The 21,682-nt window shown below is 40.9% G+C and overlaps 1 protein-coding gene across 1 annotated transcript; it reads right to left on the reverse strand.

Annotated features, from left to right (window-relative positions):
• Positions 1–1,172: 1,172 nt before the first annotated feature.
• LOC124276224 (zinc transporter 2-like) lies at positions 1,173–21,438 on the reverse strand. Its single transcript, XM_046711891.1, has 9 exons — positions 21,097–21,438; positions 15,543–15,601; positions 14,644–14,754; positions 13,820–13,966; positions 12,352–12,505; positions 6,593–6,893; positions 4,899–5,004; positions 4,119–4,253; positions 1,173–3,418 (listed from the first exon to the last, which is right to left on the reverse strand). Exons 1-9 carry the CDS (start codon positions 21,267–21,269, stop codon positions 3,273–3,275), a joined length of 1,332 nt encoding a protein of 443 aa, XP_046567847.1. The 5' UTR covers positions 21,270–21,438; the 3' UTR covers positions 1,173–3,272.
• Between the last annotated feature and the right edge of the window lie 244 nt (positions 21,439–21,682).

A 21,682-nucleotide genomic window follows, 5' to 3' on the forward strand; every position in this document is an offset into this window, starting at 1 on the left:
TAATGACATGGTTACTAGTCGCTTATATTTTCGCAAGATGACATCCTTGAATATTGACAAAAACGCTATTTTCAGCGGCTGTTTACTCATTGCGTGTATCACTCGGAAGCGATCGTGCGGAAAATAGGTATTTGGAATCATTCTAGTTTTTTAGGTAAAGGTTCAAATGGTATGTGTGAATGGAAACTTTCGCGATTTGGTAAGCTGTGTTTTGATTGGTCAGTCCAAAAGGTTAGCTGACGCGACCTTCTACAAGGGTTTGTTAGACTCAGTATAGCAGTGTAACGAATAATACTGAGCCTAAGTTTACTTAGACTGACGTTTTTCAAAAAGTCTAAAAGATTTTCAATTCCACTGATCAAATGTTTTCAAATAAGGCTATTTCAGCACATACTTATTTTACAACTTTCACTCAGTTATGGGACCAGCGGGGATTTATGACACAATGCGTCAGCCAATATAACTATAAAATATCTGTCAACCTTCTACCCCAAATCCTGTTATCTCCAATTTACCCTTCAATCTCAGACACACACGTGTTGATCTAGTCAACCCTCTATCCCTAACCATGTTATCTCCCAGTTTCCCTTAAGTCTCTCCCACACGTGTCAACCCAGTCAACCCTCTACCTTGTTATCTCCCAGTTTCCGTTAAGTCTCCAACACATGTGTCAATCCAGTCAACCCTCTACCTTAAGTCCCCAAGTCAACCCTCTACCTTGTTATCTCCCAGTTTCCCTTAAGTCTCCAACACATGTGTCAATCCAGTCAACCCTCTACCTTGTTATCTCCCAGTTTCCCTTAAGTCCCCAACACATGTGTCAATCCAGTCAACCCTCTACCTTGTTATCTCCCAGTTTCCCTTAAGTCCCCAACACATGTGTCAATCCAGTCAACCCTCTACCTTGTTATCTCCCAGTTTCCCTTAAGTCCCCAACACATGTGTCAATCCAGTCAACCCTCTACCTTGTTATCTCCCAGTTTCCTTAAGTCCCCAACACATGTGTCAATCCAGTCAACCCTCTACCTTGTTATCTCCCAGTTTCCTTAAGTCCCCAACACATGTGTCAATCCAGTCAACCCTCTACCTTGTTATCTCCCAGTTTCCTTAAGTCCCCAACACATGTGTCAATCCAGTCAACCCTCTACCTTGTTATCTCCCAGTTTCCTTAAGTCCCCAACACATGTGTCAATCCAGTCAACCCTCTACCTTGTTATCTCCCAGTTTCCCTTAAGTCTCCAACACATGTGTCAATCCAGTCAACCCTCTACCTTGTTATCTCCCAGTTTCCCTTAAGTCCCCAACACATGTGTCAATCCAGTCAACCCTCTACCTTGTTATCTCCCAGTTTCCCTTAAGTCCCCAACACATGTGTCAATCCAGTCAACCCTCTACCTTGTTATCTCCCAGTTTCCCTTAAGTCTCCAACACATGTGTCAATCCAGTCAACCCTCTACCTTGTTATCTCCCAGTTTCCCTTAAGTCTCCAACACATGTGTCAATCCAGTGAACCATTTACTTTGCTATCTCCTCATTATTACCCATATGTTTACAGTTCACCTGATCAATCATCTATCCCATTGTATTCTACACTATACATATATCAATATGTAATTATGCATTATCTCCCTGATCCATATTTACAATACATGAAAGTTGTCATGATAAATGTGTTTGCAAATCTAAAAGAGCAATAATAGCAAAAAATACAAGTACAAGTCCTGATTAATGCATTAAGCAGCACCACATGGTTCCTTGTTGCCCTGTTTCGGCAGGTAAGGCTGTTGAACATTTAACAACAGTATGGCTGATAGATTATTGTATTGTGCAAGTAGATGTACCAATAATGAGTGAGTGAGTGAGTTTGCTTATACACTGCGTCTAGCAATATTCCTGCAATATCACAGCGGGGACACCTGATTTGGGCTTCACAATTGTGGGGAATCAAACCCAGGTCTTCATCGTGACGAGCAAATGCTTTAACCACTAGGCAACCCAACCGCCCCATACCAAAAATGAACAAGCAGTATCATTATGCTTAATGGAAAGACTCTAAAGCAGGTACAGAAGTTACCATTGGTTTCCATGGCAACAAAAGAATTTGAAAACATTAAAAATACAAAAAGGGAATTGTAGAGCATGAGGGCACTACACATTTAGTTTCATGCATAGTATTTACTGGTTTGAGAGTACTGGCTTGGAAGGAGTGTACAGCTGTTTGGGATGATGTTTAAATTGTTTTTAAGGGAACAAAAGAAAACAGATTTTAACTGCAAAATAGTAAAAAGGAACCTGTTAAGCTGATAAGCAAAACCAATGTGAATTCTAGTTGAAAGACACAGAACAGTTGTCAAGTTATGGTTCAGGCGAGGATGGAAACGCTGATGCTGATGCCAGTGCAAACAGGAACTGAGCCCAAAACATTACGTCTCCCTTCCATTTTGACAGGAAGTGTGTTTGGCAGTCAGGGGTAGTGGCGAGGAGTAGACATTGTTGGGAATTAACGCTGCTTGATGACTATGATGGCTCATGGACTTGACACAGAACAACAAAACTAACCATCAGTGAATTCTATTAGTACACCAGTTCTAACAATGACTAAGATGCCTAATGTAACATATTATATAACTCTTAAAATGATTACACTGGAATTGTTTTTTTAACTAAACCAATATTCAACATCACTGCACTAGTGTCTGCCCTGTCAACCCTGTACCCCAAACCGAGTATGTCCAAGTTACCCTTAAGTCTAATAGGATGTATCAGAGTTCTTCTCTGTCAACCCTGTACCCCAAACTGGGTTTCTCCAAGTTACACTTAAGTCTAATAAGATGTATCAGTGTCTCCCCTGTCAACCCTGTACCACAAAAATGGGGTTTCTCCAAGTCACCCTTAAGTCTAATAAGATGTATCAGAGTCTGCTCTGTCAACCCTGTACCACAAAAATGGGGTTTCTCCAAGCTACCCTTAAGTCTAATAAGATGTATCAGAGTTCTTCTCTGCCAACCCTGTACCACAAAAATGGGGTTTCTCCAAGTTACCCTTAAGTCTAATTAGATGCATCAGAGTCTGCCCTGTCAAGTCTGTACCCCAAACCTGGTATCTCATCTAAATTCTGTTCCCATCTTCCTTGATAATGTTTCCAAGACTGAAAACCAGCAATCACAAATATGTAACAACACAGTCTAATCTTTCAAGTCTTTGAATGGAATTTAGAAGTGATACAGATAAAGGTCTAAATTTATGGATGTCAGACCACAGAGTTTCCCCCTTTAATCCTTCAAGTGCTGGCAGTGTAAACACTTCAGCATGTCTGTGGTGTACTCTTCGATCTGCATTGTTGTCTCTGTCAGGCCAAACTTCTTCTGTACCAAGAATGATGCTATCTTGATCACTTTCAAAGGGTCTGCATCTTTTTCTGAAAACAATTTTAAAATCATGAAAAGTGTATTTCAATTAATAACCTAATAAAAGAAAATCTGCATAAAACACAGATATTTGACCTGCATTATATACGCTTAGGAGTTTCTGATGACATTATCTTATATTTCCGCAAGATGACATCCTGGAATATTGAGAAAAAACGCTATTTTCAGCGACTGTTTACTCGTTGTTGTGAATAATGCGTCCTCCATGTATAACACTCGGAAGCGATTGTGTGGAAAAATAGTATTCGGATTCGTTCGAGTTTTCAAGGTAAAACTTCAAAGGGTAGGTTGAATTTTAACTTTCGCGATTTGGTAAGCTGTGTTCTCAATGGTCAATTCAAAAGGTTAGCTGACTCGACCTTCTACTAGGGTTTGTTAGACTCAGTATAGCAGTGTAATGAATAATACTGAGCCTAAGTTTACTTAGACTGTCTTCAGCAACTGATGCTTGTTGTAAGAGGTAACAGGTTAGGGTGGTCAAGCTCACTGACAAGGTTGATGCAGGTCATCATGTCCCAATGCAGAAATTGAAGCTCATGATGTCAATCACTTGATTCTTTGGTCCAGACTTGATTATTTACAGATTATTTGCAGAGTGTGGCGTTTAACAACAAACAAAATTCACTGATGATGTCAAGGTGAGGTAGAATTAACCCACCAAAAGTACTGCTGCATTTTGTTTGGACTTACCGACTGCAATATGAACTGAAAGTGCTGTTTTATTCATGGTAAGGGACCACAAACGTAGATTGTGAATGTCTTTGATGCCCTTGACTGTGAAAAACGCATCCCTTACTTCAGCAAAGCTGATATTCCTGGGTGTACCTACAAACAGATGCTGAAAGGTTACCCTGACCTTGTGTAAGTAGAGTTAGATGTTATCATTCAAATATCATTAGCTGAACTTACTAGTCTTTGGACTAGTCGCTCAAGACGCAGACTGTAATATTAATATAGATTTAATCCATGTACATATTCATCCCATCCATCCATCCATCCATCCATCACCCATCCATCCATCCATCCATCCATCCATCATCCATCCATCCATCATCCATCCATCCATCCATCCATCCATCCATCCATCCATCCATCATCCATCCACCCACCCACCCACCCACCCACCCACCCATCCATCCATCCATCCATCCATCCATCCATCCATCCATCCATCCATCCATCCATCCATCCATCCATCCAAAGTTTATTTGTGTCTTGTGTTGTCAAAATAAAAATGGTGGTGATCAAACCAGATCATTTTAGACAGCTAATATCTAACTGGCTCAAGAATCCAAGCATCCTTCATCTAGACTAGTCATTTAAGTTAGCTCAGGGGTTCGAGTGGCACCACTTTTCATAAATGGTTGTCAGGCTTTCTCAGAGGAAGAATGGCACCATAGTAACAGGTGTGATGTTAATGCTTTTTTGCAACTTGGGATTAAACTCAGGAATGCCTGGCACCTAACTCACCTTCCATGAGGACGACCAGAATGTCCCTGAGAATAGTCACTGTTGTCACGACAACAAACACAGAAAACAGAAATGTACAAATGGGGTCAGCAATCTTCCACTCAGGCTGAAACAGATGGAATAGGTTCAGAGTAATAATACAAAACAATATAGTTTCATGTGAACGGGAATTTCACTGTATAGCTGCCATACATTCGAATGAGTAAAGTACACCTTTAAATTGTAAAAATCTCAATCATAATAAGTCACACAAGTTTCGACCATGTGGCTCCTTAGTTGTTGCATATTTCTTATTAATTACACTAAATACAAAAAGAATTGTTACATGCCGATTTAAACCATATTATAAATGATGTTTTGTAACAACAAGGAAACTAGTTCAGACAAACATCTGAATTGAGTTGAACACTCCAGTTCCTACATCCCCAAATATTTATATTACATATACTCAAAACATATTTTAAACCATTAGACTTGTACGTGACATTTATATAACGCCATACTTAACAATACTCCATTCATGTCATGGTGTGTCAACTTAATCTGGTAGGAAAGCCCGAAGTGAAGCAGATTTCAGACATTTACAATTTGGGAAACCCGAATGGGTTTGGTGCTGACAAACCTATAGTGAGTGAGTTTCATCCGCTGAAACCGATGAATGCAAGTTTGAATGCCGGTTCGCCCTTCTATGTGAAGGCCATACCCATGTTGGAAGGTTCCACCAAAATGTTACATGTCTGGGGCCTACACTTCTGGCATTCCTCACACATAAAGCTGTCCCCCATAAAGTCATCAATTCACTTTAATACTGTTGAAACTGGCGTTAATCCTAATTCACTCACACACCCTAACAAAACAAGAGAGTTAGTGAGTTTAGTGTCAGCCGCTTTCTAGCAATATCGATTCAATATCTATTCCAGCAATATCATAGTGGGGGACACCAGAAATGGGCTTCGCACATAGTGGGGGATGTCGAATCCAGGTCTTTGCGTGATGAATGCTTTAACCACTCAGCTACCCCCCAAATCTCCACCCTCCACCACCCCACCCCCCATATACATAAAAACGGCACTTGAACTCACTATCATAGGTGAAAGCTGCAACATTACTCTACTCGCCATCTAACTCTTACCTTAATTTAAAGGCACAATGTCATACATTTTTGACAATATTTTGGCCTATATTATATATATTGGGACATATGCACTCACTATAGCTTCCTATTGATGCAACAAAAGACTTATCATCTTTTACAACTTGCCTGAAATCGATAATGAAACTTCGAGGCAAACAGCTTCCAAACACTTGCCATATATGGAAAGTAAACAATTGTTCCGTACATCGAAAACTGTCGCATGAGGTGTTGTTGGTGATTGCCGAACTGGTTTCAATCACAAGTTAGTTAAGGATATTCGTAAAGAGCACTCCAAGGGACATAACTCTATGGAGTTTGCTTAAAATAATATTCGGCTGGTAGAGGGCACGTGCACAAGAGTCAATTTAAAGCAATGTTGCACTAATTCATTCAAACTTTTTAATTTAACATTGTAATCTAAATATGCTAATTTTTCAAAATAAATTATATGGTAGCTTCCCTGAGGGTTGATAGTGAGTATTTTTGAGAGAAATGCATTATTTATTTTTAGAGAAATGTGGTGTGATATAGTGTCTTTAAGTTACAAAAGGCTTCTTACCTTGAAATATACAATAAGAGCAGCTACAAGTACTCCAACACTCTGAAGCAGATCTCCAACTACATGGACAAATGCAGCTCTCACATTGATATTAGAGTCCTTTTTCTTGTGCTGATGTGTCTCATCATGTGTTTCTGAGATGCTGCCATACTTCGGTCTGGTGGTTGAGAAGGCATCATCTTCTTTGAAGGAATTGTAGTCAATTGATCGGTCGTGACTGTGGGAGTGACCGTGAGAGTGAGCGTGGGAGAGACCACCATGAGAATGACCGTGACCACTTTGATGAAGGGTGACGCCAAGGCTGAAACAGGGAGATTGGTCACTGAACAACACAATCAGAAATAACAGCAACAGAAACAACAGCATCAGAAACAACAGCAACAGAAACAACAGCATCAGAAACAACAGCAACTGGAACAACAGCAACTGGAACAAAAGCATCTTAAACTTCATCATCTGAAAAAAGTGCCAAAACCAAAACATCAGAGTGAGTGAGTGAGTGAGTTTAGTTTTACGCCGCACTCAGTAATATTCCAGCTATATGGCAGCGGTCTGTAAATAATCGAGTGTAGACCAGACAATCCAGTGATCAACAGTATGAGCATCAATCTGCGCAATTGGGATAAGATGACATGTGACAACCAAGTCAGCGGGCCTGACCACCAGATCCCTGAAGATCGATATTCGAACCTGGACCTTCGTGGGTGCAAAACATCAGAAACAGCATATATATGGAAAATATGGTTTCTGAAAATACAGTATCTGAAACAACACCTTTTAAAACAACATCTGGAACAAAAATATGTGAAACAACAGTTTCAGAAAAGCCATCATTGGAAACAACATAGGAAACACAGGATTTGAAACACTTCTCTGTAATTTATATTTCTGAATCTACTGAGCTGCACACAGTCAAATGAATACTCAGAGCGGGGTTGATTAATAAACCATGTTTATTATCCGTGGTTCAAGTGAGATATGAAATCCTACATAAAGCACACCAGTAATGTTTCATGACCCTGCAGGGGTGGTGGGGTAGCCTCGTGGTTGAAGTGTTCGCTCGAGGACCTGGGTTCGATTCCCCACATGGGTACAATGTGCAGGGGCGGTGGGGTAGCCTCGTGGTTAAAGTGTTCACTTGAGGACCTGGGTTCGATTCCCCACATGGGTACAATGTGCAGGGGCGGTGGGGTAGCCTTGTGGTTAAAGTGTTCGCTCGAGGACCTGGGTTCGATTCCCCACATGGATACAATGTGCAGGGGCGGTGGGGTAGCCTAGTGGTTAAAGTGTTCACTCGAGGACCTGGGTTCGATTCTCCACATGGATACAATGTGCAGGGGCGGTGGGGTAGCCTCGTGGTTAAAGTGTTCACTCGAGGACCTGGGTTCGATTCCCCACATGGGTACAATGTGCAGGGGCGGTGGGGTAGCCTAGTGGTTAAAGTGTTCACTTGAGGACGTCGGTTCGATTCTCCACATGGGTACAATGTGCAGGGGCGGTGGGGTAGCCTAGTGGTTAAAGTGTTCGCTCGAGGACCTGGGTTCGATTCCCCACATGGGTACAATGTGCAGGCGGTGGGGTAGCCTAGTGGTTAAAGTGTTCGCCGAGGACCTGGGTTCGATTCTCCACATGGGTACAATGTGCAGGGTGGGGTAGCCCTCGTGGTTAAGGTGTTCGCTCGAGGACCTGGGTTTGATTCTCCACATGGGTACAATGTGCAGGGGCGGTGGGGTAGCCTCGTGGTTAAAGTGTTCACTTGAGGACCTGGGTTCGATTCTCCACATGGGTACAATGTGCAGGGGCGGTGGGGTAGCCTAGTGGTTAAAGTGTTCACTCGAGGACCTGGGTTCGATTCTCCACATGCGTTCAATGTGCAGGGGCGGTGGGGTAGCCTCGTGGTTAAAGTGTTCACTCAAGGACCTGGGTTCGATTCTCCACATGGGTACAATGTGCAGCGGTGGGGTAGCCTCGTGGTTAAAGTGTTCGCTCGAGGACCTGGGTTCGATTCCCCAAATGGGTACAATGTGCAGGGGCGGTGGGGTAGCCTCGTGGTTAAAGTGTTCGCCCGAGGACCTGGGTACGATTCCCCACATGTATACAATGTGCAGGGGCGGTTGGGTAGCCTAGTGGTTAAAGTGTGCGCTCAAGGACCTGGGTACGATTCCCCACATGGGTACAATGTGCAGGGGCGGTGGGGTAGCCTCGTGGTTAAAGTGTTCACTCGAGGACCTGGGTTCGATTCTCCACATGGGTACAATGTGCAGCAGCGGTGGGGTAGCCTCGTGGTTAAAGTGTTCGCTCGAGGACCTGGGCTCGATTCCCCACATGGGTACAATGTGCAGGGCTCGGGGTAGCCTCGGGTTAAAGTGTTCACTCGAGGACCTGGGTTCGATTCTCCACATGGGTACAATGTGCAGCGGTGGGGTAGCCTCGTGGTTAAAGTGTTCGCTCGAGGACCTGGGCTCGATTCTCCACATGGGTACAATGTGCAGGGGCGTTGGGGTAGCCTCGTGGTTAAAGTGTTCGCTCAAGGACCTGGGTTCGATTCCCCACATGGGTACAATTTGTGAAGCCCATTTCTGGTGTCCCCTGCTGTGATAATGCTGGAATATTGCTAAAAGCGGCGTAAAACCATACTCACTCACTCATGCATCCTGCACCATTGTTAATATCAACCATGCAACCATTGCTTACCTCATACAGACATCATTGTACTTGTAAGATGTAAAGATGTAACAGCAGATGAGAAGCCCATTCAAATCAGATGTTTTAACTAATCCAGGCTAGGGAGAAGGGTACAACACCCTGACACCCTCAGGTAACAATGCCTCTGCATAAAGATCTCAATACACCTTTATTGAAGGTCAGGTCAACCCAAAATGAACCTCTGATCACCAGGAGCAAATCAAGACGTCAACACTCTAAAATGATTCGGCTTAAACTTCTTCATTGCCTGGTACCCTGGTTACTAGAATCCTACCACAGAATAATAATATACCTTTGATCATAACCTTTTTACTATAGTATATTTTTCTTTTTATATAGCGCACATATCCACACAACTGGTGCATGCTCAAGGCGCTGGTATTTTTTCCCCTCGATCATCGTATTATCAATCTCAACTCCCTGGGGAGTATACAACTCTTGCTGCCACTTGGCGCACCAAGTTATTGTGACTTTCTCATACTAACGAGGTACCCATTCACAGCTGGGTGAACTGGGACACATAGTCACAGTGGTTATCTCCCAATTGACAGATACCCATTTGACAGACACTAAACTAGAAGGTTAATTAGGGTAACACCTACGGGTATAATGGAACAGTCCACTGTCTAGTGAGTAGAGCAGGGTGAGCCTGAAACAGGTTCGTTACTGCGAAGTTTGATTGTGGGTAAATAGAACTTTGTTGTGATTAAATGATAAATGATTTCTCATCTCAAAATTGATTTTACTATCAATTACTATCGAATATAAAAACAGGTTTGTCACTGAGAGATTTGATTGAGTTTATTGATAGAAAAATAGAACTTTGTTGTGATTAAATGATAAAAGATTTCTCATCTCAAAATTGATTTTACTATCAATTACTATCGAATATAAAACAGGTTTGTCACTGAGAGATTTGATTGAGTTTATTGATAGAAAAATAGAACTTTGTTGTGATTAAATGATAAAAGATTTCTCATCTCAAAATTGATTTTACTATCAATTACTATCGAATATAAAAACAGGTTTGTCACTGAGAGATTTGATTGAGTTTATTGATAGAAAAATAGAACTTTGTTGTGATTAAATGATAAATGATTTCTCATCTCAAAATTGATTTTACTATCAATTACTATCGAATATAAAAACAGGTTTGTCACTGAGAGATTTGATTGAGTTTATTGATAGAAAAGCCCCCTCCCAATAATAGCATATGTACAACAGAAGTTAACTGAGAAAATATTTTGTTGGAGAGATATAGATATGTACATATTTGAAAACATTTCTGATTTGCAGTAAATGAGACACCTGCATTGCCATGTAAGATCAGATTAATACCAATCAGTGTTCTGATTTTAACAATACTTTCTAAAGATTGTAACAGTTTATGTCTTTGAATAGTATACAATAGATATTCAAGGAAGTAATAAAAACATTCTGACATCCATGGCCACATTGACATGATGCGTCATATTTTGAATATTTATCCTAAATAAATCGTAATTAAGTGCACTCATTATATATCATAATATGGTGTGCAAAACATATAACTTCTTTATTCCATATGAATAATATTTAGGTTCACATTGGTCTTTATTTGATTCATATGATACAACAGTGTTGCAATTTCTAATAGCTAAGCTAATGTTTTCAATATGATGATGCCGACCCCCGTTAGACTAGAAGGTTAAACCGAATGTTTATGAAAATAAATTGTTTTTATATTACAGCAATAAACATTCAAGTTACTGTCTTTTCGTCCATCTTTCAAACTAAATAATATAGCTTCAGTTTGTTCCTGAGTTTTTATTTGGACTATTCCATTATAATGTGTAGGTAACAGATAGTAGATAATCTGTTCACTGAACCGTAAATGTTGTTGTTTTAAGGTGTCTGCGAACTGGCTGTCTGCGTAATGGGAGGACACCGTCACAGTACTTTGTCCAAGTTCATTGCACGTTGCTGTACCCGCAACTAGGTGTTTGCACGCATTCATGTGGTCACCATCTGGTCATATACCAACGGATTCGAGGGTTGTGTACTGTACACTAAGGGTTGTGACAACACTGATAGAGTCTGCACACAAAGTTGACTCCAAGGTTTTTACACCCGGTCACAGGTGGGCTCGATCCCGGCACCTCAACCTCGCTGGATCACTAGCCTGGCGCCTTAGCCAGCTCGCCCACCGCACCCTTTTTTCAGTTTAGATGATATAGTGTTCAGAAATAGGATATATAAATTATCAACAACAATGCAGCTTTTTTTCCTGCATCCCGAAATCCCCAGTTGTATTTGTTTTCCTCAGATACAGTAATCAGATATGCTCGTTAGGACTGTAACGATTCACCCAGACTCGATTCGATTTTTGATATTGTCAACTTGGCGATGTCTACTAACAAAGTATATCAACAAAGCCCGGTATCAACCAATCACATTTCACCTTATTTTATCGCTCGAAACTGCTCGAGTTGGAGTCAAAATATCATTCTGGTTGTGTGGTGTCAGATTCGATTTTCGATGAATTGTAACCGATCGTTGCAGCCCTAATGCTCATCTGAATGGTCAGCTCACTCAATAAATAAGAAGATTGGATTGTGTCTGGCCAAGCAGAAACTTCCCTAGCATGTCTTTCTTTGGATTGGAATGGACTGTTTGTTGTTTAACGCAGCACTCAGCAATATTCCAGCTATATGTTTGCGGTCTGTGAATAACTGAGTCTGGACCAGACAATCTGGTGATCAACACTATGAGAATCGATCTACACAATAGGGATACAATGACATGTGTCAATCAAGTCAGCGAGGCAGACCACCCAATCCCGATCAACACCTCTTACAACAAGCTTGGTTTGCGGAAGACCAATTCTAACCCAAATCTTCATGGCAGATTTCTCAGATCTTCATGCAGAGAGGTTTCATATCAGAACAATCTTGCACAATATTTTTTCATTGCTATTGATAGGTCAACCATGATTCTCTACCATCAAGACACACATGAATACATTACTGAAGGAAATCCGAAAGTCAGTTCAGAGCATAAATGGAAAAACTTACACAACATTAAAGAACACCCCACAAGCAGCAGTTATGAGCATGATCTCAGCGTTGATTTCATAGTTGTCTTCCACGATGCGGAGTCCAGCTGAGTAGCAGAGGATGCCAGTCAGCACCCACAGGAGGAGGATGGACACCAGCGCTCCAAGCACCTCTGTAACAGACAGGTGAATATTAGGATACCAGTGCCTGAGTGCCTGAATTACTGAGGTCAATATTAGCGCTCCAAGCACCTGCATTACTAGTGCTGGTATTGGCATACAACCTGAGATACGATACATCACAACGATATATTGTCAAAGTATTGTGCACTGAAGCTGCGATACAACACGAATCCTGATATAAGGGTGGCGATACGATACGTACCACGACACTAAAATCTTTAATTCTAACACCAACTATAAAACGCCTTAAGATCATAACAAAACCATTTTAAAGTATTTCGTCAAATACCGTCAGCTTTTTTCAATGTTCATTTAGAAGGGAGATAATAATGTTTATGCAAGGACTTTGTGAATGTTAATAACATGTGAGCGCTATGTCTGACACAGTTCTTGATGCAAGAATTTCCGAGAAAACATTTAGTTATACGAGGTCTCCAATATGCCTCTGTTACAGAGGTCAATACGAGGTCTCCAATATGCCTCTGTTACAGAGGTCAATATGAGGTTCCAGTATGCCTCTTTTACAGAGGTCAATATGAGGTCTTCAATACGCCTGTTACAGAGGTCAATATGAGGTCTCAAATATGCCTCTGTTACAAAGGTCAATATGAGGTCACTAATATGACTATGGGGTATTCAGTATGCCTCTGTTACAGAGGTCAATACGAGGTCTCCAATATGCCTCTGTTACAGAGGTCAATACGAGGTCTCCAATATGCCTCTGTTACAGAGGTCAATATGAGGTTCCAGTATGCCTCTTTTACAGAGGTCAATATGAGGTCTTCAATACGCCTGTTACAGAGGTCAATATGAGGTCTCAAATATGCCTCTGTTACAAAGGTCAATATGAGGTCACTAATATGACTATGGGGTATTCAGTATGCCTCTGTTACAGAGGTCAATACGAGGTCTCCAATATGCCTCTGTTACAGAGGTCAATATGAGGTTCCAATACTAACAGAGGTCAATATGAGGTCTCCAATATGCCTCTGTTACAGAGGTCAATATGAGGTCTCCAATATGCCTGTTACATCCCCCGCAACAGTTCAGTAAACAACATGTTATAAGCACACAGCCAATAGCTGAACAGCCCTTCACAATTCTTAGTGACAAGTAAAGTAATTTAGTTTTTAATATAGATATCATCTTCTTTACCAATGGCTAATTTGCCTCAATAATCCCTTAACCATGGAGTCAAAACCTGTGACTCTGGTCACTTCCACCATGTAAGTTTGAGACTTGTTTAGAACATGTCAAAAAGTAACAACTACTTCAAGGAAATTTAATCATGTAGTGTAACTTACCAGCTCTGTACCAGCCAAAGCTGAGCTTCTTGGTGGACCTCCTTGTACCGAGGTACAGGGCTAGTAATGAGATCATAAAGCTGGCAAAGTCAGTGAGGAGGTGGGCCCCGTCCGAGATCAGAGCCAGGCTGTGAGCCAGGAAACCACCTGAAACAACCCACAAATATCAGTCAGTTTAAACCGATTTACAGTACAGTTTAAACCGATTTACAGTACAGTTTAAACCGATTTGACAGTACAGTTTAAACCGATTTTACAGTATTTCCATCAAACGGTTTGTCTCTTTAATGTGGAGAATGTATAAAGTTTGGTGACACCAATGAGCATGTGTATAGTACTGACAAACTCAGAAACATCAGGTCAAATGTGGCATTTTAACAGACAGTGACAGATTCCTGGCTCTTCTAAGGGAGGCAATCCAGCACAGAAATTGCAGTGCCTTGGACGACTGGGTCTCTCAAGCCCTACACGGACCCTCCCTGTTGATATACTGGACATCATGAAACATACAGTGCAGTGATGTCATAAGACGCCTGATGACGTCATATGCCTCTGACACAACTGAACCTTCATGTTAGCAGAATGCATATATATACACCAAAAACATTTGTCCAGATAAACATGCATGAAACTTAACATCAACTGAAGGCGATACCCATTTGCCAAGACACATGTTTGCATTACTTTGGGGACGGGGAAACAAAGGATACTTATCAAGAAAAGGTATTTATCTACAGTGAAAGCCTACAAATTCAAATCTCATACTAGAAATTTTGGTCAACAATTCTAAGTGCTGCAAAGCCTTTGTTTTACAAGATTCTTACCAACAATCTCTCCGATCATGAACAGAAGACACAGGACACTGGCTATTATGAGTTTCCGTCGTGCACTCTTGTCCACCTTTCCCAGTGGTGTATCATCATGACAATGATTACCTGAACAGAAAACAGTGATTATGATGATGATGATGATGATGATGATGATGCTTGTACCACACTTAACTCCACACAAAATTTGCTGAAAGCACAATAGTTACTGTTTTCCTTTTTGAAACATAGTGTCTTACTTCTTTTAAAAAATTAGGAAGTAAAAATGCCTCATTAAAGATTGGATAGCATACTTATGAAAAAGATATTGCACTGTACAGTATCACGTTGTATCAATATTTGCTAACACAAGCTGATGAAGCATTTGTGGCAATTAATGTGAGGGCAGCTTCTTTCTCGACAACCATGTCGAACGATCTTACAATTGAATGAGTGAGTGAGTGAGTTTAGTTTTAAGCCGCACTCAGCAATATTCCAGCTATATGGCAGCCGTCTGTAAATAATAGAGTCTGGACCAGACAATCCAGTGTTCAACAGCATGAGCATCAATCTGCGTAATGGGGAACCGATGACATGTGTCAACCAAGCCAGCGAGCCTGACCACCCGATCCCGTTAGTCGCCTCTTATGACAAGCATGGGTTACTGAAGATCAATATTCTAGCCCGGACCTTCACGGGTACTTACAACTGAAGTCAGATACAGCTCATACATGAGATTGATTTGACCAGTGGTGACTAAACCTGTACACAGGCCACATTGTGAGCCTTCTCACTAACAGTGAGGTCGCCCTTGTCTCACAAAACGTTTCAAGGTAGCCATACTCAAATTATTTTCGTCATCACTTGCATTATTTTGGTGGTGAATTAAGTTTCATGAGTTGCAGTATGTTTCATACCAGATGATGAGGAAGAAATGAGTGGGCTATTGTCAGCTGATTGAGGTGTCGAGTCCCCTCTGAAAAAACAAATTAAACATGATAATCAAAGAAAATTGGAAAAAGAAAGGTTCTATCTTGTACCCTTTAAGAAATCTGGAAATGTCATCAAAGTGAACCCCATGATCTCTAATATATGTCAGTACTGTAGCTCCCCTACCTGAATGATCTTAAATTCAGTGGGGCGGTGGGGTAGCCTAGTGGTTAAAGCGTTGGCTCGTCACGGCGAAGACCCGGGTTCGAATCCCCACATGGGTACATTGTGTGAAGCCCATTTCTGGTGTCCCCCGCCGTGATGTTGCTGGAATATTGCTAAAAGAGGCGTAAAACCAAACTCAGTCAGTCAGTCAGTCTTAAATTCAGTAAAATATATTCAAACATCACAGCCAGTTAGAGCTAAGCTCGTCCTCAGGAATGACTTGCTGCCATCCACTGTATATACTGGCTTCAGGAAATCATCAGACTTCTACAAATAGATGCTGATGCTGCTGATGATGATAGGATATTTATATAGCGCACATATCCACGCAACTAGTATCATGCTCAAGGCGCTACAGTGTTCTCTTGATCAACGGAAGTCTTTTTTTCTGGCACCCTTTTTAACCAACTCAACTCCCTGGGGAGTATCCCTGTACCAGACACTCATGATGCTAATCACAGGATTTTCTGGTCCAGACTTGATTATTCACAGACCGCCATATAGCTGGAATATTGCAACGTTACACAACAAACTACAAAACTGTCCCGGATAGATGTGAATTTGAATAGAGAATGAATGTAAGACAGCACACAGGCATGGCATAAGTGTCAAGGTGAGCTAAAATCCAGTATAATGTATCTCATAATGCTGAGATCCATGACTGCACGACCCTGAGTGAAGTTCAGCAACTGTGGCATATAAAACAGTCATGATGTTCAAGACCCGTTTGAATACCTCATTTCCTCCATCACGTCCATGGAACTAAACACATAGTCATCCATAAACTGCAGAGTTGGGAGAACTTTAGAAGGAATTCTGGGAAGTATTTGTCACCGTCATCGTGACACCTCTCCATGCTGAGGAGGAAACAGCTCCCCTCTCTTCACATACAATCAAATTGCTAATTTCAATTTCCTTGTACATGTTTGAAATGAACTATAGACCAGCTGGTAAAAGTCAGATGATAGGTGTTAACCCGGAAATATTGTATTCATCATTGTGAAACAATGAAACTCAGTCACTTCTGAACTTCGGAGTGTTCATAGTGAGTGTAAAATTTACGTACAAGGTAAGTGATCCCCCCTTGCATATCATGTACAAAATCAATGACCACCTCTCCCCCTTTCCATAAGTTTTAAATATTTTTAGGTACAAAATTGCTGACCCCCCTACTACATGTATACAAAATTGCTGACCCCCACTACCTCCCCAGAACAAAATGGGTGGCCCTGCCTTAAAATCATCATCACCCCCCTAGCCATAAACAAGAAGACAAAGTCATCAATATCCCCCGCAATGGCAAAATACTCTTCATGATTATGTCTACGAGTTATGATTATGTCAAATATTTAGGTGTGTATATAGAAAAGTGGAAGGAGACTATTGAAAGGTTTTTAAAGTTCTGCTCCAGAAAGGAGCACTATCACCAATTTCAGTCTATGTCAAACTTGTTGCCATGGAAATGCCAAAAATATTTTATTCAGAAATCCAAAACTACCAAAAGGCACCAGTACACCACCAGATCTATGTATGTGCCAAGTTTGGTGAAGAAACATTGAAAGGTTTTAGAGTTCTGCTCCGGAAAAGTGCACTACCACTAATTTCTGTTTTAGTCAAACTTGTTGCCATGGAAAAGCCCAAAATATTTTATTCAGAATTCCAAAACTACCAAAAGGCACCAGTACACCACCAGATCTATCTATGTACCAAATTTGGTGAAGAAATAGTGAACGGTTTTAGAGTTCTGCTCAGGAAAAGAGCACAACCACCAATTTCAGGCTAAGTCAAAATTGTTGCCATGGAAATGCCAAAAATATTTTATTCAGAAATCCAAAACTACCAAAAGGCACCAGTACACCACCAGATCTATCTATGTGCCAAGTTTGGTGAAGAAATAGTGAACGGTTTTAGAGTTCAGCTCCGGAAAAGACAAATGTTCACGGACGGACGGACGGAGTCCATTTTAATAATTAAGAACGGTCCCATAGGATTCAAGAAAAACAATTCATTATCCAAGCCATGCTTATTTCTTTAAATTGTTTTCAAAATTTCACAAATGCCAAATAACACACAGACATGGTGATTTTTATGTTTAGACTGATTACTGATGCCTGTTGTCTGAATAATGTTACCTCCCATTACAGTCCAAAAAATTATTTAATAGGTTGGTTGGCTGTTTTGTTGTTTAACGCCGCACTCAGCAATATTCAAGCTATATGGGTGGTGGTCTGTAAATAATCGATTCTGGACCAAACAGTCCAGTGATCAACAGCATGAGCATCGATCTACGCAATTGGGACATGATTACACGTGTCAACCAAGTCAGCGAGCCTGACCACCCGATCCCTTTAGTCGCCTTTTACAACAAGCATGGGTTGTTGAAGATCAATTCTAATCCGGATCTTTATGGGTATTTTAATAGACTCTGCAAAACTGAAATTTAAGGAATTTTTTACAGATATGAAAATGTTTTACCTGACCGATGCGTAAATCATATATGAAAACACTTCTAACAGTCATAAGTAACTATACACATGGTGTGACCACAACAGAATGAGTGAGTGAGTTTAGTTTTACGCCGCACTCAGCAATATTCCAGCTATATGGCGGCGGTCTGTAAATAATCAAGTCTGGACCAGACAATCCAGTGATCAACAGCACGAACATCGATCTGCGCAATTGGGAACCGATGACATGTGTCAACCAAGTCAGCGTGCCTGACCACCCGATCCTGTTAGTCGCCTCTTAAAACAAGCATAGTCGCCTTTTGTGGCAAGCAGTTGTACATGACGAAAAGGGAGCACAATGAGACAACTGAGCCAGAAGACAATATTGCAGCAATGTTGGGTGGACAAATGCTATTAATTCAATTCAATATCAGCCTTCGAAAAAACTGCATTTCTGTTCCTGGTTTAACATTGTGCATCAAAACGTTTTACTTTTATGGAAGCTGTATTTATATAGATTCAGGTGTAGCGTCGTTCGTTGAAACAAAATTTTGCTGTAAAAACACTGTTTAAACATCCCATATATTCGCTATGTACCATTTTTATTTATCACCTCTTTAAAACCAGATCTGGAACTCCACTTCGATACCTCTCTTCATCAAGATTGGACAAAACGTCCATAGGGCATCCATAAGTGAACGCTGAGCAAACTTTGACTCAGGTTCACCGCAGATAAACCCCTTCTGTATTTATGTCATTAAACTACATGCTATTTCTTGTCCAAAGAATTCAGTTAACATATAAATCATTGGTATGGCCTAACTTATAAATGTAGTCATTAAGACTAAGCTCTGACTGAAGATGTTGAAACTGACACTTCTGACCCCAGAGGATGCAGCTATGTCATGGCTCACATGACACTTTTGACATAAGAGGATGCAGCTATGTCATGGCTCACATGACACTTTTGACATAAGAGGATGGCTCATGAGCAATACGGGTTACGCAACATCTTAGTAAAGAGTGGTTTGTTTCAACTACTCACAAGATCACTGATAATAAATCTGAATAATGCTTGGCTTGTTTCAAATAAGACACAATAAAAGTATTCATCATCAAGACAGCAATAAATGATGCTGATTAGACACCAATTTGTTGGCTGTCAGACAGCTGTTTTCACAAACTTTTGCCTGGTTCTTAAAGGTTTGTGCTTATAGTATTTAAATCCAAAAATGAGTGTAAAATGTTACACTTTTAACATACTAGCTTACTAGAAGCCTTTGACTTTCATGCTTAATACAGATATTATTTATCATGTCTTTATGCTACATTTTACTATACATGTATATAAGTTAGGTCAATATTCTAGTTCACATACGACTATCAGTCCATTCCCTACGTATGTGCTACAACGATAACAGGTCTGATACTTCACATTCTGCAAATGTGAAATAAAATGGACATTTTGAAAAACATTTGTTCTTTTTCCTGACGAGAAGTTGTCTTCAGTGATGTGTGAGTTGAGTTTAACTGTGCTTGAAAATTTTGGTTTTGTCAATATGTAAGCTTGATAAGGAAGGAGAAAGAGTAAGTTTAGGTTTTACGCCACTTTCACAGCAAGGTACACCAGAAATGGGCTTCACACATTGTACCCATGTGGGGAATCAAACCCGGTCTTCGGCATGACAAGCGAACGCCTTAACCACTAGGCTACCCCACCGCCAGTGATAAGGAAGGAAGTTAGATTAAGTAGGTCTTTGGTGTTTAGCCTGTTGGTGGAGGCAGCAAGCCAAAGGGCTAAAAACCAATCAGACTTTACCAAACGCAAGATAACCGAAGGAATTAACATCAAATGATACCAACCACTGATTAATAGAGATCAAGGCTACTTCATCCCCACTGCATACGATGAGCTCATCAATCAACCATAGCCTCTTGTATAAACATTACTGGCTTCTATGTGTATCCCCGTTGTCCTCTGCTACCCTTTATTCACTATCATCACATTGTTAATCTTGTATACATTCTATGCTCTGTGTATCATTGGCTTCCGCTGGCCTCTATGTTTATCCCTGTAATCCTCTGTTATCCCTTTATTTGTTATCATCACATTGTTATTCCGCCTTGCCTTGTTAATTAGTCTTGTTGTATATATTGGTTTAACCTCACTTTCCCCACATCCGAATATTTGGATAAGGGATTAGAAGGTCACTTGACTGTGGATGTGGGACTATGGTCTGTTCTAATTGGTGTCATTGGTGAACACTTCTCACTGTCAGTAGAAGGGAGCAAAGGCCAATTATAAATTTTTGTTGGAATGTAAGTGGACTGTGAGGGGATGTGAACAAAAAGCAAGCTCCACTCCTTCCTTAGTAATGGTTCACTGAATTAAGTGGTTAATGTGGGCGTTGCCCCTTGCCTCCATCTCAGATAGCATTCGGACGTTGGGCCAACGTCTGAATGCTATCTGGGACACTGACACACAGCGTAATATTTTCTTTCATATGTAAATATGTTTAGCCGCAATAAGAAACTGTGAGCTGTGCAAATGTAATATGCACCTAATATATACTATTGCCATACATGCACAGGCGTGCCAAATTCATACAAGCACTTTCCTTGATCTCTCAACGCTTCATGAATGTTATCACTTTACAGGCAATTTTAACCTCCAACATCTGTGCATTATCTATGATTGTATCACAAATAATTTTCGAAATTCATATCGTCCTTTTCCCCCCTCGTATTTTGGAATAACAACAAAATAATTTGAGGGATTTCATTCTCATCGGAGCTCCAAATATGACACTATGCTGTTGACCTGATAACATGGCAGCCTTGGAAAAGGTGAGTACACAATCATATCAACCTTGAAGTGCCCAGTAGCTCCCTTGTTTCATCAACCACATCACAGTGACAAACGACGGAAGTACAGCGATGAGGGGTTCTCGCCGAGGTGTCAGTACTGTCACTCTCGTCCTCGCTGTCATCGTCCTGAATGGAAGGGTTTGTCCAAGAAACGCTCGTATCAAGATTGGACATTGTTTATATTGTGAATGAACGCGAAAATGTCCAGAGCTTGGGAGCAGGGTGTCTAGCTGAGCATTGCAATATGGTATCAATGCAAAGATAACAATCTCTGATCATCCCATGGCATATTGTGTACGGAAATAAAACAGGCCGAGGTCATGTGCGTGTTTGTCAGATTTGTTACAAGCTCCTCACAGCGCCCTGAGATTTGAACTCGAAGCTCCTCGCAAAGGTATACGGGAGAGTAACGAAGGTGTCACGCGCTGAGAAGGAGCTTGGCATATGTTGTTTTCTAATAAGGGATATAACTCTAATAGCTGATGCATTTGTGAAACCCGCTAAGTTATTCTGAGGTATCTACCCATATTTGTGTTCTTAGTCTGTTAAAGAACAAAGTGAAGATGATCGATTCCAACCTTATTTAG

Source organism: Haliotis rubra, unplaced genomic scaffold (genome assembly GCF_003918875.1).
Source record: "Haliotis rubra isolate DU_JTF1 unplaced genomic scaffold, ASM391887v1 Scf207, whole genome shotgun sequence".
In the NCBI taxonomy this organism is placed as follows: Eukaryota; Metazoa; Mollusca; class Gastropoda; order Lepetellida; family Haliotidae; genus Haliotis; species Haliotis rubra.